Here is a 25,841-nt window from a genome sequence, read left to right on the forward strand (position 1 = left end):
GCTAGGATTATAGGCGTGAGCCACCACGCCTGGCCTGTAAAACGTTTCCTAATCAGTAAATGTGCCTGATAAAATCGCTCTCTGAGCCCAAAGGCTGAGCATTGAATAAGCACTTTCTAAGTGTAGACGTTGTTCTAAGCAGGTGAAATGCGTTATCTAATTTAGCCTCTACAGCAACACTATGAGGCGGTATTATCCTATTTAATGGATGAGGAAACCATCCATTAAACACTAGCTTCCCGAAGGTTAAACAATAAAATCGAAGAGATTTTCATTACAGCCAAACCGAGACACAAAAAATGTTTTTAAAAAGGCATGACACCAAAAATATTCTCTGATAGATAGTGGTGATGATTTTCTCAACACTGCACTTTAAAACTGTTAGGTAGGGGCCAGGTGCCATTGCTCACACCTGGAATCCCAGCACTTTGGGAGGCCAAGGCCTGAGAATCACTTCAACTCAGGAATTTGAGACCAGCCTGGCCAACATAGTGAAACCCCGCCTCTAGAAAAAATACAAAAATTAGCCAGGTAGGGTGGCATATGGCTGTAGTCCTAGCTACTCAAGAGGCTGAGGCAGGAGGATCACTTGAGTCCAGGAGGCAGAGGTTGCCGTGAGCCAAGATTGCACTACTGCACTCCAGCCTGGGCGCCAACAGTGAAACCTTGTCTCAAAAAATAATAAAATACAATGATTAGGTGAATTTTATGTTATGTGTATTTTACAACATGTTTTTTAAAGGTATGAAGTAGTATTTGTTATTGGAGAGCATCTCAGACACCTTTATTCATGTTAGTTGATATTCTAAATCTAGAGTTCTTACACTGAAAATTAAAATTTTACAAAGTTTTTCAAATAGGAAGCAGTTTTAAATTTTTAATAAACATTGTAAAAATCCTTATAGAAAACAGTATAAACAATATATAAGAATAGTAAGAATACTATCAATAGACACATGAAGATTTTAAAATATTTTTTACATTTCCTAATAAGATTCCCAAAAACATTTAGTTTTAAAAACATAATGACTACTACACTCTTAGTCTATTTATTTATAAATTGGGATCTAAAACCAAGTAACATCCTAATATGAAAACATTTAAAACCTTTTCCATGATAAAAAAACTTTACATACTTTAGAATACACAAAAATTGACTAAAATTTATAAATTTTTCATCCTACTACAAAAGCAATTATAGACAGTTGGTATAAATAAACTATATATTAGAAGCTTAATGTTAATTCATGGCTTCAGAAATATTTTCAGTGTTTTCACCAGGGCCTGTCGTGGGGTGGGGGGGAGGGGGGAGGCAGGAGGGATAGCATTAGGAGATATACCTAATGTAAATGACAAGTTAATGGGTGCAGCACACCAACATGACACATGTATACATATGTAACAGACCTGCACGTTGTGCACATGTACCCTAGAACTGAAAGTACAATAAAAAATACATATATATTTTTTCAGTGTTTAATTCATAGATAGGTTTTTTTAATTCCTTGCTAAAGATGAAGGGAAATGAATCAATAAACTATTTTTACTTTACTATAATTCAAATAACCAGAAAGTTCAAATGATAATAGATCTACTCAAAGTTTTAGGGAATGTGAGAAGTTTAGAAGGTTTTTAAAAATCTACAAATGTATGAAATTAATCAACTTCACTAATAAATACATGAAAATTAATATAAATTTCTGCCTAGTACAAACTTTGGGGTATCATAACACTGCTGTTGGATAAATGGGCATAAAATGTTTTGTTGTTGTTGAGACAGAGTCTTGCTCTGTTGCCCAGGCTGGAGTGCAGTGGCATGATCTCAGCTCACTGCAAACTCCACCTCCCAGGTTCAAGTGATTCTCCTGCCTCAGCCTCCTGAGCAGCTGGGACTACAGGCACGTGCCACCACGCCCAGCTAATTTTTGTTTTTCTAGTAGAGACGGGGTTTCACCACATTGGCCAGGCTGGTCTCGAACTCCTGACCTTGTGATCCACCCACCTCAGCCTCCCCAAGTGCTGGAATTACAGGCATGAGCCACTGCACCCAGCCAGGCATAAAACGTTTTAGAGGGTAAAGTGGAAATACATATTATAATATCTGTTGGAAATGTCTATTATAATTAAGGTTATTAAAATCCTTTGACAGCAGGAATTCCAACTCTAGTAACTGTCCTACAGAAACGATTACAAATGAATCAAATGATGTTCACTGTTGCATGATCTGACTAGTAAAAATACATAAACAATGCAAATGCCCAACCTTTGAGAGCCAGTTCAATAATTGGTGATACATCCCTGCAATGAAATACTGCACAGCAGTTCAATACACAAAGTGAGAACTCCTTCATCGCTATAGTAAAAAAAAGGCCAGTTTTGTCATCATGCCGTTAAAAGAAAACAGCAGTTACAAAATCAAAGGTCTGTTGTGAATCTGTTCTGTATTTTATATTTTCTCCCACTGATCTTTTTGTCTGTCCTTATGCCAATACCATACTATCTTGGTTACTGATGTTTAAATCTTGAAATTTTGATCTTCTAAAATATTATTTCAGCATTTCAGACTTTTTGAAATACAAATTTTCAAATTAGCTAGTCCATTTTTTTCACAAAAGCATATAGAATTTTCATTGAGACTGTGTTCAAACTATAATTTGAAATAAACTTCAAGCAGTATTTTATTTTTCCATACATGACCATGGTATATATTATCCAATTATTTACCTCTTTTTACATTTCTCTTAGCAAATTTTGCAATTTTCAGTCATCTATCAGTAACTTCATTCCTCATTATTTTTATTTATTTATTATTTATTTTTGAGACAGAGTTTCACTCTGTCACTCAGGCTCTGTGCAGAAGCGCAATCTTGGCTCACTGCAACCTCTCCTTCCCAGGGTCAAGAGATTCTCCTGCCTCAGCCTCCCGAGTAGCTGGGATTACAGCTGCCCACCACCACGCTTGCCTAACTTTTGTATTTTTAGTAGAGATGGGGTTTCACCATGTTGGTCGGGCTGGTCTCAAACTCCTGAACTCAACTGATTCACCCACCTCAGCCTCCCTTCCAAAGTGCTGGGATTACAGGCACGAGCCACCACACCCGGCCTATGACTTTTTGATAACACCAGAAACTGTTCTGTACTGTACCATACTGTAATTCTGTGTGCTTTTAATTCCCTCTCTCAATTATGTGTACAGAGACAACTGAAGTTTCCTTTTATGTTTGTTTTATTTTCAAATAAATTATAAAATAGATTCAGGAGAGTTTTTTACATACAAATCACACTGTGAAAATACAGTTTTTCTTTCCAATTGTTATACCTGCAATTATTTCTTCTTGCTTTACTAATCCCAGTGCAATAATAAACAGATATGGCAAGAAGAGACATCTGCATCTGTTCCTGAACTTACAGGAAAAGCTTTCCATGTTCCAGCATTATGTATAAGGTTAGCTATGACTTTTCTTAGATGAGCTTTATCAGATCAAGGAATTTCCCATCCACTCCTACTTTGCCAAGAGATTTTATCATAAACAGATGTTGAATTCTGTCAAAAGCACAAAGCTTCTGAAACAGTGGTGCCCAACAGAACTTTCTGCGGTGACGGAAGCCTGTTTCTGAGTTGTCCAACCTGGCTCAGCACATGTGGCAACTGGGCACTTGAAATACACCTGGCACAACTGTGGACGTAAATGTTTAATTTTATTTAAATAGCCGTGAGACTAGTACTGTGACATCAGATACTGCAGGCATTGTTAAGGCCTTTAGCTAGGCAAAGATTGTTTAGCCACAAAATCAAAATCTCTGTTTTTTTAAATGATGATTTAGGCTTCAACAAAATTAAAACTTTCTGCTCACCGAAAGACACCATTAAGAAAAGGGATAAACAGAGGCAGGAAGAAAATGTTCAAAAATTGTGTTTGACACACAAAAAAATGTATATTGATGTGAATAAACACACAAACACATACACACAGATACCATACACATCAATAATAGACAACAAAATATAAAATGAAAAAGAGATTTGAACAGACATTTCACAAATGGCAAATCAAAAAAATAAACAAGTACTCAGTATCATTAGTCATCCAGTAACTGCAAAATAAAATCACCAAGAGATCAAATTTTGCCCCCAGTACAATAGCTACAAAGTCAGACAATACTAAATGTTGATGAGGATACAGAGCAAATATTCACAGATTACTGGTGGGAATGCAAAATGGTACAATCCTTTTGGAGAACTGTCCGGCAATATCTTACAAAGAAAACTATACACGTATCCTTTAGCCTGGCAATTCTACCCCCAGGTGCTTATCCAAGGGAAACGAAAACAAACTTCACCAAAGACTTGGACAAGAATATTCACAGGAGCCTTACTCGGAATAGCCAAAAACTAGAAACACTTCATGTAGCCATCAACAAGAACATGGCTAAACAAATCATGAAATATTCATACAAAATACTGCTCAGAAATAGAGAAGCAAAATCAAATATTTAATGATACACAAAGCAACATGGGTGAATCTCAAGAGAATTAAGTGGAAGGGAAGACGCCAAACCCAAAAGAGCACATGACCCCACTGGTGTGAAGTTTAAGAACAGGCAAAACACATTGCTGACAGAAACCAGAGAGTGGTTGCTTGTCTGGGAGTGGATGGGCTCAGATTGGCCAACAGGGATGTTCCTGGGGAATGGCAATGTTTTATGTCTTGTTTTGGGCAGTGGTTCCAAAGTTATACAAAAACTGTCCAAATCAAATGAAATGAGCAGTTTGTTGTATGCAAATTATGACAATTTTTAGAAGTTTTTAAATTTTAAGTAAGCAAAAATAACAATGCTGTTTTGTAAAATATGCAACTAGTCATAATCTTAATAACAATGTTAATATAAACACAGGAAATAAATGCTGGCACAGCAGATATCTCCAATGTGTAGCATTATATACAGAGAACTTTTACCGTCTGCACTATAACATTTGGGTAATGTGAGATTTCTTTAGTTTTTTTTTTTTTTTTTTTTTCGTTGAGCATGTGTTATTTTTAAATGATAGAGGCTATAGTGAGGATATGCCATTTTTAATTCCATTCGTACTTCTACACTTTCAACCATTACTAGCTCATCAAATAATAATCCTTGTTCATAAGGATGACCCTCAAGCAACAGCTTATACATAATAAAAGAACAACTAAATTAACAACAACACACTTTCATTTTTTAATGTATTGAGCTGAACTACAACTCTCCAAAAACTAACACCATGCGAACAGCCAGTAAGACACCAGGAAGAATGTCCACCAACCAATTGTCTCCAGTCACCAACATCTTATGCACTCAACAAGATTCACTGAGGCTTTTTAAAAGCCACATGAAAGACTTTTATATTCATAAAAGCAATCTGCTGGGGTACTGACAGCACGTCTGTTTCAGTTGTGAGCCAGTAAAGGCCAGACTGCTCACTCAGGTTATGGAATGAGACACTCAGAAGAGCAACCTGCACTGCAATTATGGATAAGCTAAGAGTAACTATTTTACCAACACATCACAATGAAAAGCTTTTTTTTTTTTTTGAGACGGAGTCTCGCTCTGCCCAGGTTGGAGTGCAGTGCCGCGATCTCAGCTCACTGCAACCTCTGCCTCCCAGGTTCAAGCGATTCCCCTACCTCAGCCTTCCCAGCAGCTGGGATTACAGGCATCTACCACCACACCAGGCTAACTTTTTGGTTAGGGATGGGGTTTCACCATGTTGGCCAGGCTGGTATCGAACTCCTGACCTTAAATGATCCGCCCACCTCGGCCTCCCAAAGTGCAAGGATTACAGGTGTGAGCCACCACCCATGGCCTGAAAAGCTTTTTGGGAGACTGAGTGGATGTGAAGCCACTTCTAACACTGATCAGGTGCCAGAGCTCTAGTAGGGAGCCCTGATGCTCTCAGAGTCACACTCCTGCTTGCTGTTCTGAAGAGGTGAGGTCTGCAGATCCTCCTGCCATGGTGTCCATCTCCATCGGCTGGAAAACGCACCTTGCCACCACTCTGCGGGTGGTGCTCACTGCACAGGAGAGCATGCAATGCCCTGGCACGAAGCCTGCTTCACTCAGTTTTACTAATTTTCCCAAACTTACTGGACCACACCCCTCTTATTACCACTATTAATATCCCAGGGAATAAAACATTCCACAGAACACATTTTGGGAATTCTTCAAACCAGTTAAAAAAAAGAAATAATAATTTGCAAAGAGAAGGACTTAGAACCAACAAATGTATCTTAACCTGGAATTAGACAGCAAAAAGAAAGCAAGTAAATAAAAGAAGGACTTAGAACCAGCGAATGAATCTTAACCTGGAATTAGACAGCAAGAAGAAAATAAAAAAAAAATAAACCTGCCAGGCCATCCTATACCTGCACAAACAGCAACCCCCTTGGCACTGGCTAGAGGGGTGGAGCAGATGGAGCATCAGTTGTCAGTGAGGAGCCTGCAGCAGCTCCGCAGGGCGGACAAAAAGGAACCCAGCCATGCTGGTTTTATGGAGGAGCAGCCCCCAAAGCTGACGCCTCCTTTCCTTCTCACTTGGACCAGTGCTGCTCAGTCCAGTGGGGCTCCAGCATCCATGAACTACCCACGCAGCGGAGCCACAGACATGGCTCGGGGTGCTGAAGAGGACTGCCCGTTGCCAAAATCTTTCATTCCTTCTCTTGGTGTTCTTTGGGGAAGAAGGGCTAAAGATCTCAACATTTACCAAAGGAGAGAGAAGGCTACATGGACAAGAGTCTAAAGTAAGCCTGTACCTGCCAAAGCCTTCTAGAGGAGGACAAGGACAATCTGACATAATACTCAGTACTGGAATTTGGCCTGGCCCAGAGAATACTGCAAGCATATCACCAATGCAGGGGCGACCTTCCATGATGTGGTTACAGCTGTCTGAATCACCACTGACTCCTTTGGAATTTCAAGGTGGAGACATGGGGCTGCTGAGGAACCACCTGAGGTTGCCAGTTTACCAAAACATGCTAACAATACTTAGTTTCCAAAATAAAATTTCTTTTCCAGCAGATTCCAAAGATTGAATGAGAGGATTCTTTTTTTTTTTTTTTTTTTTTTGAGATGGAGTCTTGAATTTGTCACCCATGCTGGAGTGCAATGGCGCGATCTCAGCTCACTGCAACCTCTGCCTTCTGGGTTCAAGCCATTCTCCTGCCTCAGTCTCCCGAGTAGCTGGGACTACAGGCACATGCCACTGTGCCCAGCTAATTTTTGCATCTGTAGTAGAGACGGGGTTTCGCCATGTTGGCCAGACTGGTCTCCAACTCCTGGCCTCATGGGATCCACCCGCCTCGGCCTTCCAAAGTGCTGGGATTACAGGCGTGAGCCACTCCGCCCGGCCATGAGGATACTATTCTTATCTCAGGCACATCACAGCATAAAGAAAAAATGGTACTTTTTGTTTGTCTCATTAGGAAACTCGTCAAAATCTCCATTTTTCTTCCTCCACCTATGAGAATGGCTGCATCACTCTTTCCCCAACAGCAGAGCGTGGCAAGGCTGGCGCCAATGAAGAGATGTGGCTGCGGTGTGGTAAGCCGATTCACGGCTCTCATCTTCTGAAATTCAAGCGAGGAGCCTCATCTGAGAAGAGCTGTTTGGCCATATTTCAATCAAGAGGCAGAATTTTGGAAATGAGCACACCTGGAGGCCGTGCTGCGTTTGCTGCAGTCTGCAGGCCACTTCTGCAAATCCCACACGCTTGTTTTGGTCACGAGAGCCAGGAAAAGTGCCCTGCAATGCACCCTCCCCATGGTCCGTAAGGAACTCCTCAACATGCCCACACACCGGGCGTCTCCACTCAGCCAACAAAATGTTTTAAACAAACGTTTATTAGCAAGCAAGTGCAAAGAACTAGTCACAGCTCGTTCCGCAGGCTGGAGGACCTTACAGCTCTTAGCGTTCCTGGAGCTCCACCCACCACCTTACAGTAAACACGTACTCGAGGCAGACACCAAAGAATCCAGGCGCAGGACTGGGGTATATTAACAGCTGGCTTCAGGAGGCCAGAGTCCTCTGACATGAGTTCGTGACTGCACACGGGGAGGAAAAACAGGTATTTTGCAAAATATGTTGATGACACAGAAGGGAATTTTAACTAAATTTACTCACACTAAAGAGAATCCTTTCTACTGATTCTAAGTGGGATGTTCTTAAAGAAACTATTTAAATCTTTATGTTTTGCTGTAACTCACACAATAAAAAGTTTGAATAAATGCCAATAAATTCCACCATGAAAGAGCCGATAACTCACCATAATAAATCTAATAATAATGAAACCGAATAATTGCTTAGTGCTTTTTAAGTGCCAGGGATTAGTCCAAGCACTCTACATGTAATAACTTATTAAAATTTCCACACAAGCCTACACTCATGCTCTGATTACAGACAAGAAGGCTGAGGCTCAGAGAGGTTAAGCAACTTGCCCAGCAGAGCTTGTGAGGGACAGAGCTGCACATCAAGCCCAGGCAGCCTGACGCCAGACCCCAGGGCTCTGCTCTTCAACACCAGGCTGCTAAGCTGGCCCAGGCACCACGCACAGCCTCTGGTGTCTTCCAAGACCTCTGGGGCACAGACGGGCAGAGGGGTAGACAGAAGGAATCCAAGACAGTGACAGCTGAAGCTTGTCAAAGAAAAGGGAAGGTGCTCTTTAAAGAGCAAGGAGATACATTGCAAAGTACAAAACTGCATCTAATTCACACTCAACAACCAATCTCCTCAACACAGGAACACACGCATTTATCCATTCATCAAAGGCTCGCGGGGAAGCCACGGTGTCAGACACTCCGCATCCATAGCTCAGTTTCATCGAACATAAACTGAAGATTTCAAAGATAAATGTAAGGTATGCGGGAGAACAAGAATTTATTCCAGAATGTGATGATGATTTATCACATATCTCTTTCAACAAGGTTTTTAGGTATGTATGTTCAGAGGGAAACAATACTAAAAATTATCCCAGTAAACTCAGAGTTTTGAGCAGGGGTAAATACACAGTCACAGACAAAAGCACATGAAAAAGACTCTAAATAACACAAATACCAAAAGAGGAGGTATTGGTTTTAAAACAAAGTAGGAACTTACGTGTAGGCTAATGTTGCACTGAAGTGTTTCTTAATGTAAGTTTCCAAAACAGGATTAAAATGCTGAAATTTTCTATCAGCAATCAGTCCAATGATAAATACCTGTCAAATTAATCAGTAATATTAGTAACATAATGTAAGCCATTTTATAATCTTCATCAGAACCATTTGCACCCCTGTGTTAGGAAATGAACCAGAACATTTTCAGATAGACATTGGTGGCTAGTTTACCTCTTCTTACCCTGGAAATGACATTTGCCTAACTACAGTTTTACAATTAAAAAGAAAAGAAAAAAAAAATCGGCCACCCCAATCCATCTTTGATTGGATTTACAACTGAAAATGCGTTCAAGGTCACTGCGACGAAGCCCCCACCCCCAGCCTCCAAGGCTGCAGCATGGAAGAACGCTGTTATCCAAGCACATGAGAAGGAAAGCTCTCTTACCAGAGCATCAAAGACTAATGTGTCAAAAGTCTCACTCTCCGAGTTTTCCATCATGATGTTGAAGAGGGCGTCCAACGTGTCCTGAAGAAACTGCATAGACACAGAAGGTCAGCTGACGGTGTGAACCCAGCAGACTCCCCCAACACACTGGAATAACTGTCATCTCCACAGTACTCCAAACACCCACCTTGCCCCAACACCACCTATAAAGCCATTCGGGATCTTTTACAGCCACTAGATGCACAAGACACAGATTTTGGATGAGTGAATTCAGAACAAAGAAATGATGCCACCAGAGTTAAATGGAGAGGGTCAACGCAAGGAGAGGGCCTCCTGCCTCCCCCAGGAGGCCTTTCCAACCCTCTTCCTGGTTTTCATCAGGCCAGTGATAAAGCGCTGAATGGCAGCTCTGGGAAGACGCATCTGACTCATTCCACACACTGGGTACAGGACTTCAGCTAGTGAATGGGCAGAAGCCACACAGGGACAGGACCCAGCTGAGTGGAAGAAAGAACCTTCTACCAACCAGGCTGTCCAGGCATGGAAGAGAATCGTGATTCTGAAACTGGAATACACAGCAGTATCCCAGTTTTGGGACCAGAAGGTGCTTACTTTATTCAACAACAATGTTGAAATTAGTTACAGCTGACTAAAATTTACCAAATAAATTCTACCGCAAAGAAGGACAAAGCATCATACATGTAATTAGGAAGAGACTTCAAAGGCATGTCACACTAAAAGTCAGCTTCAAGTCCCACCCCATCCTCCCCTGCAGGAAATGTAAGATGGCCTGAAGATGACTGTGTTCAAAGTGATGATCCGTATTACAAGAGAAGGTCAAGAAGAGGCAGAATGCCACACAACGAAATACTGGCCATAAACATGAAGTACTGATGTATCATGATTACTCATTAGGGATATACAAAGGGAAACCATCATGAGATACCACTTCACACCCACTATCTGGGCTACAATTTAAAAGATGAATAAGAAGAAGTGTGGGCAAGAACGCAGAGAAATTGGAGCCCTTGTACATTGCAGGTCGAAATGTACAATTGTGCAATTGCTATGAAAAACAGTTTGACAATTCCTCAAAAAGTTAAACACAGATTTACCACGAGGCAACAGTTTCATTCCTAGCCATATCTCCAAAAGAAAGGAAACATATGTTCACAAAATAACTTGTACACAAATATTATTCATCATCTCCAAGAAAGTAGAATCAATACAAATGTGTGTCAACTAATGAATGGAAAGACAATCTGTGGTCTATCCATGTGATGGAATGTTATTGGCCGTAAAAAGGCACGAAGCAGACCGGGCACAGTGGCTCACACCTGTAATCTCAGCACTTTAGGAGGCCGAGGAGGCTGGCTCACCTGAGGTCAGGAGTTTGAGACCAGCCTAACCAACATGGAGAAACCCCATCTCTACTAAAAACACAAAATAAGCCAGGCATGGTGGTGCATGCCTGTAATCCCAGGAGAATCGCTTGAACCTGAGAGGCGGAGGTTGTGGTGAGCCAAGATCCTGAGACTGCGCCATTGCACTCCAGCCTGGCCAACAAGAGCAAAACTTCATCTCAAAAAAAAAAAAGCCATGAAGCACTGACAGTTGCTACAGCACTGATATACCTTGAAGACACAATGCTAAGTGAGAGAAGTCAGACACAAAAGGCCACGGGGCGTATGATTCAATTTACATAAAATATCCAGAACAGGTAAATCCATCGAGACAGGAAGCAGATTAGTGGTTACAGGGAGAGGAGGAAGTGACCACTAATAGCTATGTGGTTTCTTTTGGGATAATGAAAGTGTTCTGAAATTAGACAATAGTAATAGTTGTACAACTCCGTGAAGACACTAAAAACTTCTGAGTAAAAGGATGAATTTTATGGTATGTGAATCATATCTCAATGAAACTGTAATTTAAAGAAAAATAAAAATAAATGGGTGAGGTGATCACATATCAAGGACATCACAGGGAAGGCTGGGTCAGGCGTTTGGTTCAGATTCTTCCTGGACTGTGCAGCCCCTTCCTGACACCCAGGGGGCCTTCGGGGCAGCACAGAGGATCTCAAACTGCTATAGCCCCAAGACTAAAGAAGCAAACCACAGACTCCTGCTTGCAAAGGAGTGCCATGGAACCGCAGCAGCAGCAAGAGCCTCGCCCGCCTCCTTCAGGAGAGAGGACGCCCAGCATGCCCAACATGAGATCGGAGACCCTTGAAGGAGTAAAATCCTCTCCATGCTTGGCTGTGCCAGCCACCACCTACTTTATACCAGAAAATGTCACATGCAAACAGTGGCAAACAAAACCACCCTGATCAAAAGGCACGCTGGTCTGGATATCAAGGGCTTAATCAACTCCTAACTATTTGGATCTGCACCACTTTGTTACTTTTGTACCATTTCTCATCATTTTCAGAATGTAAATTCTTTGCGAAGGTCAAAACTTGATGCCATCTGCTAACAGCCGAATGTTCCCCTGCCAATAGGCTCCCAGGTGACAGGACCTGGCTTGTCACAGTTCATGCAAAGTCCCTGAAGTAGACCACCTGGTCCCACCCAGACACATGACATGGTCAGTGGCACAGAAACAGAACCTCAGGGAGATGGAGCTGCACATATTGGGGTGTGGAGCTGCAGTGGGGCAGGGGCGAGCACCTGAAAGAGGGCCTTCACACGGGGGCCATGAAAGGGCTTCATCTGGCACCCCACCCTCTCTCTAAGACCATGTTCAAGGGGACCAAAGTCACCATTTCCATTTTCCATCTAATGGGACAGCGTATCTTTTGCTAAATACCTTCCTCAATCTATCAAGCAATGCCATCTCTCTCCTATCAGTCATCAATATGCAGAAGGGACGTCTTGACCAAACAGAACCAAACCCACAATCTGTCAGCATCCCTAAACAGTGCAAAAGGAGCCCCATGCAGGCGGGAATTCCTCAAGTCCTGGCTGGCCATTAAGAGCCCCATGGCCTCAAGTCAATTCCATTCTCCAGGTTCACGGCGCATGTCAAGACATGCCAGCAGAGAAAAAGCACAAAGTTAGGCAAGGTAGGTAAGGGCTGGACAGGTCACCCAGGCTTGCCTGATACCAGCATGCGCAGGAAGAAGGGAAAGGTGTAAAGGCCACATCCAGGGATGAATAATCAAATGTGAGACTCTATGAGATGAGGGAAGTGGGGAGAATGATGGGACAAGATCATTCTACATTCTTCCAGGTAACTGTGGCAACCGGTCATCAGAAATACAGCTCATTCCTAATATGATACAGGGACTTCAAAATGAAAGAGGACAAAATTTCATTAACTGGGTTCTTCTCAACTACATTCACGTATTCACCTAGTTTCCATCTGAATTAGGGAATTTACAGAACGCAGGGAAGTTTAAAATGCAATTAACATTGTCCAAGCCATTGGAAGAAGACCAGGACTGAGAAGATGATTAAAATTTTAAGATTAGCGAGGACATGTCTGAAGGGCTATACAATGATTCAGGAAACTGGTGCGACCAAATTAATTGATACTGAAGTGAAGCACATTGCTGGTTAATTAAGGCCATTTTAAGTAATTAATTTTTACAGAGATAAGATCGTCTCTCTGCAATCACCTCTCCTAGAGGGTGAGGAACTGAGGCAGCAACACACAGACCTGGCTGGAGAGTCTACGCTTACAGAACGCCACGTGCCAGTGACCCCTTTATCATCCCATGGTCAAAAATAGAAGCGACTAAAAATGGAAATTCGCTTCCTCACGTACAACGAAAAGTTGTCCCAGCAAATTGTGGGGTATCTGAGAGCATAGAAAAGCCTAATACTGCCGAAAATATCAGAACCACAAACAATTCCAGAATAAAGAATTCCAGAAGCTGAGTGCTCCCAGGGACCTCAGGCCATGTAACATGACTGCCCTATCTCATAGATAAAGATGCTGAGGCCACAGGGCTCAAACAAATAATTACACCCAACACTGCTGCAGAACCGCCCACGGGAGGAAAACGGCCCAGACAAGTCTCTCAGTGTCGTGATCTTTCTACCACACCACAGACCTCTCCTGGTCACTTAAAGAGGATCTCAGGGAGTCATAAGCCAAGGCCAGTATGAATGCTGATGGCAGTAACAAGGATCATGACAACAGTAAAAAGACCTGAGGCTCCACAGTGACCCTGCAGAAGGCACTACTGTTACCCTCCTTCTCAATTCAGGGGAAAGAGAGGCCTAAAGAGGCCACTGAACTGTTGTGAGTCCTGCAGCGAGGACCTGTGGGAAGAGGACACAGAACCCACGATGAGGTTGATTGCAAAGCCAGTCTCCTTCACGGCTAACCCAGACAGTCCCCCCAAAACCAGAAGCCAAGAAGCACTCTGTGCACCTAGAGGTGTATGTCACTATTATTTTGTTTTATTTTTTTGAGACGGAGTTTTGCTCTTGTTGCCCAGGCTGGAGTACAATGGTGCGATCTCGGCTCACTCACTGCAACCTCCACCTCCCGGGTTCAAGCGATCCTCCTGCCTCAGCCTCCCGAGTAGCTGGGACTACAGGCATGCACCACCACACCCGGCTAATTTTGTATTTTTAGTAGAGACAGGCTTTCTCCATGTTGGTCAGGCTGGTCTCGAACTCCTGACCTCAGGGGATCCGCCCGCCTCGGCCTCCTAAAGTGCTAAGATTACAGACGTGAGCCACTGCTCCTGGCCCATAAGTCACTATTTATTAAAGGGAGTATAACCACAATCCTATACTACCTTTGGAGTCACTGCTTACTTCTGTTAATATACATTTTTTAAAAAGACCCAAAAAGTCCCTCAGGGCACGTTACCTTCACTACTTCACCACCATCGACCTTCATCAGCTGCCTCAAGTTCTGCTGCAGCAGGCTGGTGTTGGAGCGCCACTTCAAGAGCCCCAGAAGGTCCACTGGAAACAGAAATGACAATCAGCTCTTCACAGCAAGAACTCTGTTCTGTCTCTGCTAATCGTGCATTAAGTGAGGTTCTCTATAAAATTTCATGAACAGAGAAATCAACCCTATTTTAAAAGATTCACCTGCTAAATATTCCATTCCTTTGTAGCAACACACTTAACACCTAGTACGGCTGAATTCATTCTTCCCAACGACATTGACCATGAAACGATTTCCATGTAGAAGCTTTAAAAATGCATTTGGGAAACTAAAAAAGAACTTGTCTTTCCATTCTACAAGAAGGCAGTTTCAGAGCACCACGACACCTGAAGAGGCCTGCTCACCCAGAAAGCGCTGCCCAGGCCCTGGATACCAAATGATTTGTTTTTCCTGCTCAAGAACAAGCCGCTATTTTTTTTATCGATGATGTAAATAAAGTAACTAACACAAATTCAAGTACTGAGACTGCAAGGTTAAGAGTCCCCGCAGCTACAGTAGCTCTGGACAACTGAGACCACGCCTGCACTGAGGTTCACGCCTGCGCTGAGGTTCACGCCTGCGCTGAGACCACGCCTGCGCTGAGGTTCACGCCTGCGCTGAGACCACGCCTGCGCTGAGGTTCACGCCTGCGCTGAGGTCACGCCTGCGCTGAGGTTCACGCCTGCGCTGAGACCACGCCTGCGCTGAGACCACGCCTGCGCTGAGACCACGCCTGCGCTGAGGTCCACGCCTGCGCTGAGGTCACGCCTGCACTGAGGTTCACGCCTGCACTGAGCGAGCTTCCGGCCCTCACCATGTCTGGGCTTCCACAGAAATTTGTGGTTCTTATGGTTGTTTTGTTTGTTGCATTTTTTATAGAAAAAGCAAGGAATGAATATACTGGTTTTTAAAGACTCAATGTGGAAGAAGACAGTGTCCAGAAATGTTTTTGTTTAAGGGATCAAGATATTCTTTTTCTTTTTTTTGAGACGGAGTTTCGCTCTTGCTGCCCAGATTGGAGTGCAATGGCGTGATCTCAGCTCACTGCAACCTCCACCTCCTGGGTTCAAGAGATTTTCCTGTCTCAGCCTCCCGAGTAGCTAGGATTACAGGCACCTGCCACCAATCCCAGCTAATTTTTTTTTTTAGTTTTAGTAGAGACAGGGTTTTACCATGTTGACCAGGCTGGTCTCAAACTCCTGATCTCAGGTGATCCACCCACCTCAGCCTCCCAAAATGCTGGGACTACAGGTGTGAGTCACCGTGCCTGGCCAAGATATCCTTTAAGGTAAGAAGACAGGATCCAAAGCTCTCTAGGAAAGTACATATGCCTACCCAAATTTCACCTGAAGTTATATTAACATCCCATTACTTGAAAAAATACCATTAACAAAGTACATCTAATTTACCCTTATGCTTGAGAACCAACTTCAGCTACAGAAACTGTCTCCATAAAAGAAAGAATCAAAATACAAAACCCGAGTTAATACTGAAGAAGAAAAGGAAAAAAAAAAACGAAACTCTAATTGTGACTATAGGTAGAAAATCAGGAAATACAGACATCCATTATAATTTCAGCATCAAACTGTACAAAAGGCATGCACACAATAAGCTCCAAAACATACATTTTCATTTATTTGACCCTACCCCCAAGTACAACTAACAAAGCGAACAGTTAGAAATGGGAAGACAGAAAAGGAGCACCCAAAGGTCCTGTGGAAGACACCCATGTGCGAGCTTCAACACCAGCACTCAGCAACCACTTGGCCTTGCAAAGTAACTTCACCTCAATCTTCTCATCTGAACCATGGGTATGATGCTGCCCGATTCACATGGTGGCTGTAAGAATTAACTGACATGACGTGTAGAAAGCACCTAGCAGAATGCCTAGTCTAAAAGCACAAATGGCAGCAGTCATCCCAGGAGATGATGAGGAATTGAGCAGTTTACATTTTTTTTTTTTTTTTGGAGACAGGGTCTCACTCTGTCATCCAGGCTGGAATGTAGGAGCACAACAACGGCTCAATGCAGCCTCTAACTCCCAGGCTCAAGTGATCCTCCCACCACAGCCTTCCAAGTTGCTGTGACTACAGGTGCATGCCACCATGCACAGCTAATTTTTAGTAGAGATAGGGACTTGCCATGTTGCCCAGGCTGGTCTTAACCTCCTGGGCTTATGCGAGCGTCACGCCTCAGCCTCCCAAAGTGCTGGGATTACAGGTGTGAGCCACTGCACCTGGCCAACATGTCTTCATTTCTAAGTGAACGTGAAGTAATGGAAAAGGCTCCATCCTGCCCAGACACACTCTTGGTCCTAGGGCTAAGGGAGATTTCCATCTCACAAGAAAGACCAGTACTTCCTTAATAGACACTAATAATGTGGATCCCCTTCATTCAAAGTCGGTGGCACGCTGTGTTGTAAGTTTGAGACAAAGTCCAATTGGGCTAATGAGTAGTAAAACACTGTGGAGCAAAGGGAGTGCTGGAAGAAAACAGGGCTTGTCCAGACCCCACGAAGCTGCCCAAGGCAGATTCCCACCCCAGGCCCTTATTACTGGGACTCACGGCCCATATTCATGACTCCTTTCTAATTATATAGTCAGTTAACTGAGAAGAGGAATCACATCTTATACTTCTTTAATATCCCCCACAGCATCTAGCATAACGCTGAGGACAGAGAAGTTTAATACAAACCTCAATGAATAATTCAGCCACTGCATTTCCCTAAGTAATGGAACTTCTCAGGAACAAATCATGGTTTCAGACAATGATTCCCTCAAATGAGAATGTGGGAGTCGATGCTTAGACGCCATTTGGGGCAGCTCCATCTTGTACACACCTGACATGCCACAATCCTGAGAAGGGGAACCGTGGCTGGTGTGAAATGAAAGGCAGATTTCCCGTCAGTCCCGGTGGGCGGCACCACGTCGGAATTTCCTTGTTGCCCGGCAACAGCTGCTGCTGAGAGCAGGGTGCCCTCAGTCTGGGAAGGGGATTACTCTGCAGCTGGTGAGACTCAAGAAGCTTGAAGGGGAAAGGAGGGATCGCCACTGACCCCACCCCCCGGGGGTGGGATGTCCTGGTCCACAGTCCCTTCTCCAGGGTCATGAGGGTTAAGAAGCATTCTGTGGATGGGCCTCATCACCTAACCGCAGCTCAGAGCATTGCTGTGAATGGGGAAAGATGATCAAGTTCCAAGTAATGACTTCCAGGCATGCTTTTGGAACATGACCCAAGTATGAGACGACGGTTTCCTGCACCATGAGCGCTGCAACACATGGCACCTACTGAAATGCTGAAGTGTGGCCCACCTGGAGATGTCACTTTTAGGTTAAATGAGGCTCTGGATGCTGTCATCTGTCAGGCAAGTGGAGCTATCAAGGCCACATCCAGAGACTAACATGTCACAGTGGGGCATCCTTTCCATAACCAAGTCCCAAGTTGAGCCCCGCAACACATGATATGGTTTGGCTGTGTCCCCACCCAAATCTCATCTTGAATTGCCACGTGTTGTGGGAGGGACCTGGTGGGAGGTAACTGAATCATGAGGGCAGGTCCTTCCTGTGCTGTTCTCGTGACAGTGAATAAGACTCACGAGAGCTGATGGTTTTAAAAAGAGGAGTTCCCCTGCACAAGCTCTCTCTCTCTCTCTCTTTGCCTGAGGCCATCCATGTAAGAGGTGACTTGCTCCTCCTTGCCTTCCACGACAATTGTGAGGCATCCCCAGTCACATGGAACTGCGAGTCCATTAAACCTCTTTCTTTCGTAAACTGCCCAATCTCAGGTATGTCTTTATCAGCAGCATGAACGGGAATTCCACCCCCAGGTAAGGCTTTTCATTTGCTCATGGAGACCACTACACAACCACAAGCTAGGACACTTCATAAATGGTTTGAGACATGTATGCAAATGGAATATAAAAGTATCGCAACAGGCTTAAGGCACTTAAGAGACTTATTGCTCCCACACCAAGAAGTTTACTCAGCAGACCAGCAGTGGGAAAGTGCAGCCCAGAACAACAGAGTGCAAAGTGCAGAAATGGCAAGATCTAAAAGCATTTGACCCAGGGCTGGCACATCCAAACACACAGCACACTCAGTGCATGCTGCATGCTCCACTACGATGTCCTGACTTTCAGACGATGGCTTTACTTTTGTCCTGTATTTACCCTGTTAAAGTCCAAAGGATGACTGTCCCTTCGGCAAATCCAAAACTACTGCCATGATTTACGGACAACCCCCCAGAAACACAATTCATGATAGCAACAGACATTAATAATCAAAATCCGTATCGAGCAGTTAAGAGGAAAAAATTGGGTTTTCAAGCTCTGATTCAAGAGAGCATAAAGTCACTCTGCACAGCTGTGATACGGCTGCATTTGGAAGATGCAATTTTTAAATGTAGGATTTCTGCCTCTTCCAGACAGAGTGACAGCAACAACATCAGTGTGCTCTGAATAAGAAGTACCCTTGGCTGGACAGCAATGTCACTGGAGAGGCTGCAAGCAGTGGCGGTGCAGGCACTCAAAGCAGTGGTGGTGCAGGCACTCAAAGCAGTCGGCCAACTGCCACACAAGGGCACGGCACCAGCTGATGGATCAGTGATCTACCACATTAGGGCTGAGCTTTGGGGTGTGGGAGTCAGCAGGGGGTGCCTTATCCCACACCACGAGGAGGGCTAGAAAGTATCATCCAAATCAGCTTTTAAAAATAAAGATAACTGGTAATTATCACAGAGAGTAGCTGAGAATGGGGAAGACATAAAGAGGGAGGGGAGCTCCCAGCCCACTGTTCATGTAACACTCACTAAGCCCTTTGAGGCAGGAACTACTCCCGTATCAACAGACAAGAAAGATAAGACTCCGAAACATGCAGAAGACCCTTGTTCAAGGGCATCCCCAGGGTTAACACAGGGCTACGGTCCGATTCCAGGTCTTTGGTCTGACTCCAAATCTCCTGCACTTTCCTTTATGCCACGCTACCTTCCTTTGGCCAAAAATCATTTTAAGAAGTAAATCCATTGCTTTATCTCCCTTTAAGAATAACACAGCTGGGCACAGTGGCTCATGTCTCTAATCCTAGCACTTTGGGAGACCGAGGCGGGAGGTCTGCTTAAGCCCAGGAGTTTGGGAATAGCCTGGGCAATAAAGTGAGACCTCATCTCTATAAAAATTAAAACTAAAATTAACCACCAAGCATGATGCTGCACACCTGTGGTCCCAGCTACATGGAAAGCTGAGGTGGGAGGATGGCCTGAGCCCAGGAGGACAAGGCTGGAATGAACTGAGATCACACCACTGCACTCCAGCCTGGGCAACAGAGCAAGAATGAGACCTTGTCTGGGAAAAAAAAGAATAACCCTTAGACCAGAGTAGAAGTGTGAATTTTAAATTACAACGAATGCCACCTTCTATGCATTGATAGATCATCACAGCCCAATGCAATGAATGCCTTACGGGTGACGTTCATACGCCTACAGAGGACACCTCCACACAGGAAGGAGCGTGGAAAAGATGGGACTGAGGCAGAGCTCCTGAGGAGAATGGGTTTCTCCTCTCAAACGCACCATTCTGGGTCAGTTTGGTGGAGCACACGAGCGTGGAGATCTGGAAGGAGTCCTTGCTAATGGTGCAGCTCCCAAGGCTCTGCATACTCTTGCCCGTGGCCGAGTGGCCCTTTTCTTCCAACTCCGCCTTCGTGGAGGGCAGACTCAAGTACGTGGCTGCGTCTTCCAGCTTCTTCGCTTCAGCCTGTGGGTTTAGTCATGCCATATGTCAAAGGCAATTCCCAAACAGCAACACACCATTTTTTGCCATCCTTTGTTATCCCTAATCCTTGTAACCATCATAATTGCTTTTTATCATATTAAATACACATTTTTAGTAATTTCCCTTATTCCTGCAGCATAATTCATGTTCATGGCATTTTTATATGGCACCTATTGTTATATTGTATATCATCTTTTCCTGTTAGGAACAACAAAAGGGCTGGTCATCGGAAATGTTCATTTACATAAATAAATGTAGCTACATAGCAGCTTCCTCACAATGATGGGAAATGTTGGTTCGGGTCAGGAAGCCCAGAAAAGACTGAAATTGTCTATAGCAGCAATATTGCACCAATGCAACCAGATACCTTATAGACGATAAGATCATGCTCTCCGTCTCGCAGGGTGGTACCATCATATCTCATCAGCTTGACAAATGCTAGTGCAAATATTTTCTCAGATTTATCCTTAGCTGTAAAACAAAAAACAAAAAAATTGATGACTGCCTTCAATTATCATGACAAAATAACATTATAAGATACTACAAAGGCTGCCTTCATGAAAACAATTACAAAATTATACGAACAGGTATTAAAGTCAATCTAATAAACATATGGAAAAATGGACCATGTTCACAAGTAAGAAGGCTCCTAGCATAAAGGGATCAGTTGTTCTCAAATTAATCTGTAAATTCAAAGCCATTCTAATCAAAATCTCATAGAAGAGATTTTTTCCTGGAACGTGAAAACGGATTCCAGAAGAAAGGGCCAAGAAGAGCAGCATGGTCTTGAAGAAGGCCGAGGAAAGCCCGTAACACTAGGAAGCAAGAGTAACTGTAAAGTGACAATAAGAAAGACTGTGTGCTTTTAACCTAGGACACCCAGACCAGCGGAAATGAACAGGGCCTGGAAACAAGAGGCTACAGCAAATAACAGAGGCTGGGAAGGGGCAGACCATTCCACCAAGGAAACTTCACGTCAATACAGAAAACTAAAATCAATTCCTGCCTTACAGTATCCATCACATGAATTACCAACGGACTAACGACCTCCATGTGAAATTGTGCTGCCTTTGGTGAGAAAGTTCATCCCCCAGGTATCTGCATGTGGGGCTCACTCACTTCATTCAAGTTTCTGCCAAAATGTCACCTCCTCCAAAGTGACCACATCTTGTCTAAAATAGTCCATTAGTCCACCCTCTTTCCTCTCACCTGATTTAGTTTTCTTTATAATTCTTATCACTACCTGACATGTGTGTTTGTGTGTGTGTGTGTGTGTGTGTGTGTGGTGTGTGTGTGTGTGAGAGAGAGAGAGAGAGAGAGAGAAAGAGAGAGAGAGAGAATTTTGTTGATCTTGTTGCTATTTATTGTTGGTTTCATCCACCGGACCCTGGAATGTAAGTGACCTTTTGTTTTACTGCCATTTCCCAGTAGATGAAATAGTGCCTGGTGCCCAACAGGTACTCAATCCATATTTGTGCCACTTTGGGAGACAGTCAACAAACAAATGAGCTTTCAGATGATAAAGAAAACAAAAACATTGTGGTTTCTTAAGGGGTCACAGTGACAACGGGGACAATCCAATTTCTTGGTCAGAAGATGTCTCTCTGAGAAGGTGGACAGCACATAAGCCAAGATGTCAAAGCTGCAGGAAGAGGCAGACCTAGCGCAGAGGCCCTCGCGAGGACCGGTGTGGCACATTTGGGGACAGCAGGCCAGTGTGGCTGGTGATAGGCAGCAAGAGTCAAAGGCGAGGAAGGACTGAGGAGCCAGGACAGATGAGGAACATGGACTGAAGAAATGGATCTGCCACAGATTCCTCAAGTTGCAATCTCAGTAGAGCATAGAAACACAGGCCCAGGGCTAGAAACTATCTCCACAATTACAGATTCAGAGCTTTCTCTTTATAGATGAAAGGACAGAGATCACAGAGGGAGCATCATGCATCCACCCACCTTGAGTCAGCGGCTCAAAATATTTACCCTCAGATCCCACTGCCCAAGACCACATGGCTTATCACCTTTGCCTTCCTGGTGTCCAGCAGTATTTTGCACACCGTGGGTGCTCAATACATCCTGGCAAATCAAATGGTTCCATGAATAATCAACCAGCCAAAAAGCACAGGAAGAAGCAGAAGTAAAATGTAAGTACCCTAGGATTCTAAAAAAATAACTCTGTAAAAGGGCACCAGAGTACATAAAATATTTCAAGGTACAAACAGCAAAGAACAGAACCGTTCCTCCCAAGTTTGGGTGGACTTGGAAAAGACAACAAAAAAGACACGCCTCCATGAAAACAGCCAGGGTTCAGAAGGACATGGGACAATAATGGTCAACAGATGGCTTCTACCAGACAGTAGTACAATAAGTGCACCTTTTATTAACACTCTGCATCTTCACATCCGAGGAATGGACTGATTTTTACTGAAGGCTCACTAGCAGCCATCATGAGGTGGACAGTTCACATGTCCAGTTTACAGAACCTTAGGAACCACAGTAGGGGTCATGTGTTCTGGACTGTGGGTAGAGCTGCCCATTCCCTAGGCCGCCCCACCCAACAAGCACACTACAATCACGGAAAACTCAGCTCCTGGCCAGCTGGAACTGAGAGCTGCAAGTCTGCCGGGCTCCACGGACTACATGGTCTAGTGCACCTGGAGTTGCTGACAGGTTGCTGGAAAGATACTATGTCAACCCATCAATACCAAACTTTCCAATCCCAAGGGCAGATCCCAGGTGAGAAATCCCACCACTTGTTCCCTTTGCTGGCCTCCTCTTTAGGGTAGCAAGCGGGGACCACTGTGGCCTCAGCTCTTTCTACCTGTTTCTGCCCCAGGTATCTGCATGCAGGGCTGGCTGGGGAGGCCCCAAAGGCCATGGTCAGCGACCGACATCCAGGCTTTCATCGGCATCACACTTGCGATGCTCAACATCTTTCCAAAATCCCACAAGCTGTGGCCACCGAGACTTCATTTATTATGCAAATGTGTCCTGGTATGTTGGGTGATAGCATCTTGTCTATAATAAGTACTTAAAACTGACAAGAAAAACAAGGATTTTGAAAATTAAAATGCCACAGGAGCTATCACTCTGCCCTAGTGTAATTTATTAATTAGAGAGAATGAGCTTGTTAAAAGATGGGAGCATGATTTTGAGACAAGTCCTCTGTGGATTCCAGAACCCTGTCCTCACCCTGCTTCCTCCATGGGCCTCAGGGTGATGTATGCATGGAGCCCTAGAGGGTCTAGGGCGCACTGTGGCCCACTAGGCTGGCCCACCACGCCTTGGCCGAGGACACACCTGTGCCCACCGCCACCCCTATTCCACCAGCACCCTCTGCCCACATCACACCTCTGCCTAATTCACGTGATACTCACAGGCTGCCATACCCTAGCTGGTTCTTGCAAACTAATCTCAAACCTCAACTCAAACCTAAGCTCTGCAAGAGGAGAAACCCCAGCAGCTTGCTGTGTATACAGCAGGAACTCAATAAAAGCCAAAGGAGGGAAGCGGCCTCGCCACTCCCCCAAGACACTGGAGCGTAAGGCTCAGGCACAAGGACCTGGGTTAGAACCAAAGTTCTTCCACCAACTACTTGGGTGACTCTCACCCCCTGACCTGGGGTTTCCAAGCCCATTTCCTCATCTGTAATGTGGGAAGTAATAATACTGATACCACACGGGAATCTTGTGAGGATGAATCCAGCTAGCACAATAAATTTCTTGTGTCAGGCACATGGTAAGAGCACAGTGACCGATGGCCAACATCTGTTGATGGTGATTATTATCCTACCACTTCGGCCACCAAGGATGTCGTGTACCATTAGCAGATCTGACTTGGTCTGGGGTCTAGTGGCCTGGATCTGGTCCTGTGGCAAGGATAAGATGGCAGGGAACTGCCTTCCAAGCAGGCAGTCTTCCTGCCCCTGCTTCTCCCATTAGACATAAACCCGGATGCCCTTGTAACTGAACCCGTGACCTGCGTGCACTGTTGGGTCAGGACAGGAGTGCAATGATGCTTTTAGCAGCTGCCAGCCGCCGCCCCCCGCCCGGCACTCCCCGGCCATGCACCACTCACCACCAGGCACCCCATGCTGCTCGAGACCCCTCCAGTCAGCCACATTCCAGGCCAGGCCCCACCACACACACACCTGCCATTGACAGTCGTGGGCCTGCACCCCAGCTCTGCAGACTTCACACACCAGGCCTCCCCAACTCTCCTGAACAACAGCAGGCCCAAGCTTCTCGATGGTCCCACAAGGTGGTCTGCACACCATAACATCATGACTGTGCTCACGCATTTGCTCTCCAGGCTGCTCTCCTGCAGCACCCCTGTCCAGGCACATCCACCCCACATGGAGGGCCCAGGGCAGGCCAGGCCCCAGAAACAGTCAGGTGAAGGAACACATTATCCCAGCAGCAGCAACTACCATGGAGCCCCTATCCATAGCAGGCACTGTGCCAGAAGGTGGCCAGCCTCCACCTTGCCTGACCTTCAAGAATACCCTAGGAGGAAGATTTTTTTGTTTTTGTTCTTGTTTTGTTTTGTTTTGTTTTAAGACAGGGTCTCACTCTGTTCCCCAGGCTTAAGTGCAGTGGTACAATCACAGCTCACTGCAATCTCCGCTTCTCGGGTTCAAGCAATCCTCCTGCCTCAGCCTCCTGAGCAACTGAGACTACAGGTACACGTCGTCACACCAGGATAATTGTTTTGATTTTCCAGTAAAGATGGGGCCTCACTGTGTTGCCCAAGCTGATCTCCAACTCCAGGGCTCAAGCAATCTTCCACCTTGGCCTCCCAAAGTGCTGGGATTACAGGTGTGAGCCACGGCACCAGCCAGGAAGGTATTCTTATCCTCAAATGAAGATACAGAAGAGGCTCATGCTTAAGCTCCTTCCAGAGTACACAGAACCTGAAACTGCCCACTGCACGATGCGACCCCAATGGGCTCATCAGTGACTGCCCTCCACATCACTCTTTTCCTTTAACTGCCTGTGGCACACAAGCCTGTAGTCAACTCTCTTTGCCACTTATTGTCCCAAATATTAATATGTCTCAGTTCCCAATGCCAAAGAAACACACACCCTGAAAGACAAGAATCATGTTTTCCTTCTGTGGTATCTTAAAGTCTAGCACAGGGCTACAGCTTTAGTTGACAATTAATTTAACAAAATGTGATGGAACAAACTTCAGTCATCAATAATAAATTCTTTTTGAAGGAGAGCGATTCCTATAGCAGTTCTTTCCTCCTAAAGTCTTGGCATCACGGTTAGTATCAGAGAAATGTCTATGAGAAAAGCCATCCCTGAGCTCCAGACAGCAAGGGCCACCAAAGAAGACAAAAAGGGTTCCAGATTTCCAGTTTCTAAACAGGGGGCCTTAAGAGCCCATGTTTAAGAGGTATTTGTTACAGCTCGGTAACTTTTCTGATGGATGACATGGGTGAATGACAAGTCAACACAGAAGACTGGAAAGCAAAAGAAAGAAGGGGACCAGCAACACTGGGTAGGAGGAACTGGAGAAAGAAATTAAGATCTCCTGAGATCTGCTCAAGGAAAAAGAGAGAAGAATGTTTCCAAGGAATAGGTTCCGGTGGGAAGTGAGCCTTACTGTGTTATGATAGC

The 25,841-nt window shown here is 44.5% G+C and overlaps 1 protein-coding gene across 3 annotated transcripts in view; it reads right to left on the reverse strand.

The window, feature by feature from the left end:
• DOCK1 (dedicator of cytokinesis 1) overlaps positions 1-25,841 on the reverse strand; it is a 551,514-nt gene that overhangs the window by 404,845 nt on the left and 120,828 nt on the right. For all 3 annotated transcript variants that reach the window (XM_033179145.1, XM_033179136.1, XM_033179142.1), the window contains 5 exons: positions 20,589-20,692; positions 20,020-20,203; positions 14,392-14,489; positions 9,568-9,657; positions 9,124-9,224 (listed from right to left, as the gene is read on the reverse strand). In XM_033179145.1, the coding sequence (XP_033035036.1) occupies positions 9,124-9,224; positions 9,568-9,657; positions 14,392-14,489; positions 20,020-20,203; positions 20,589-20,692 (577 nt within the window). The remainder of the gene's footprint in view (positions 1-9,123; positions 9,225-9,567; positions 9,658-14,391; positions 14,490-20,019; positions 20,204-20,588; positions 20,693-25,841) is intronic.

The sequence above is a fragment of the Trachypithecus francoisi genome, unplaced genomic scaffold, assembly GCF_009764315.1.
Source record: "Trachypithecus francoisi isolate TF-2019V2 unplaced genomic scaffold, Tfra_2.0 Contig01579, whole genome shotgun sequence".
NCBI lineage: Eukaryota > Metazoa > Chordata > Mammalia > Primates > Cercopithecidae > Trachypithecus > Trachypithecus francoisi.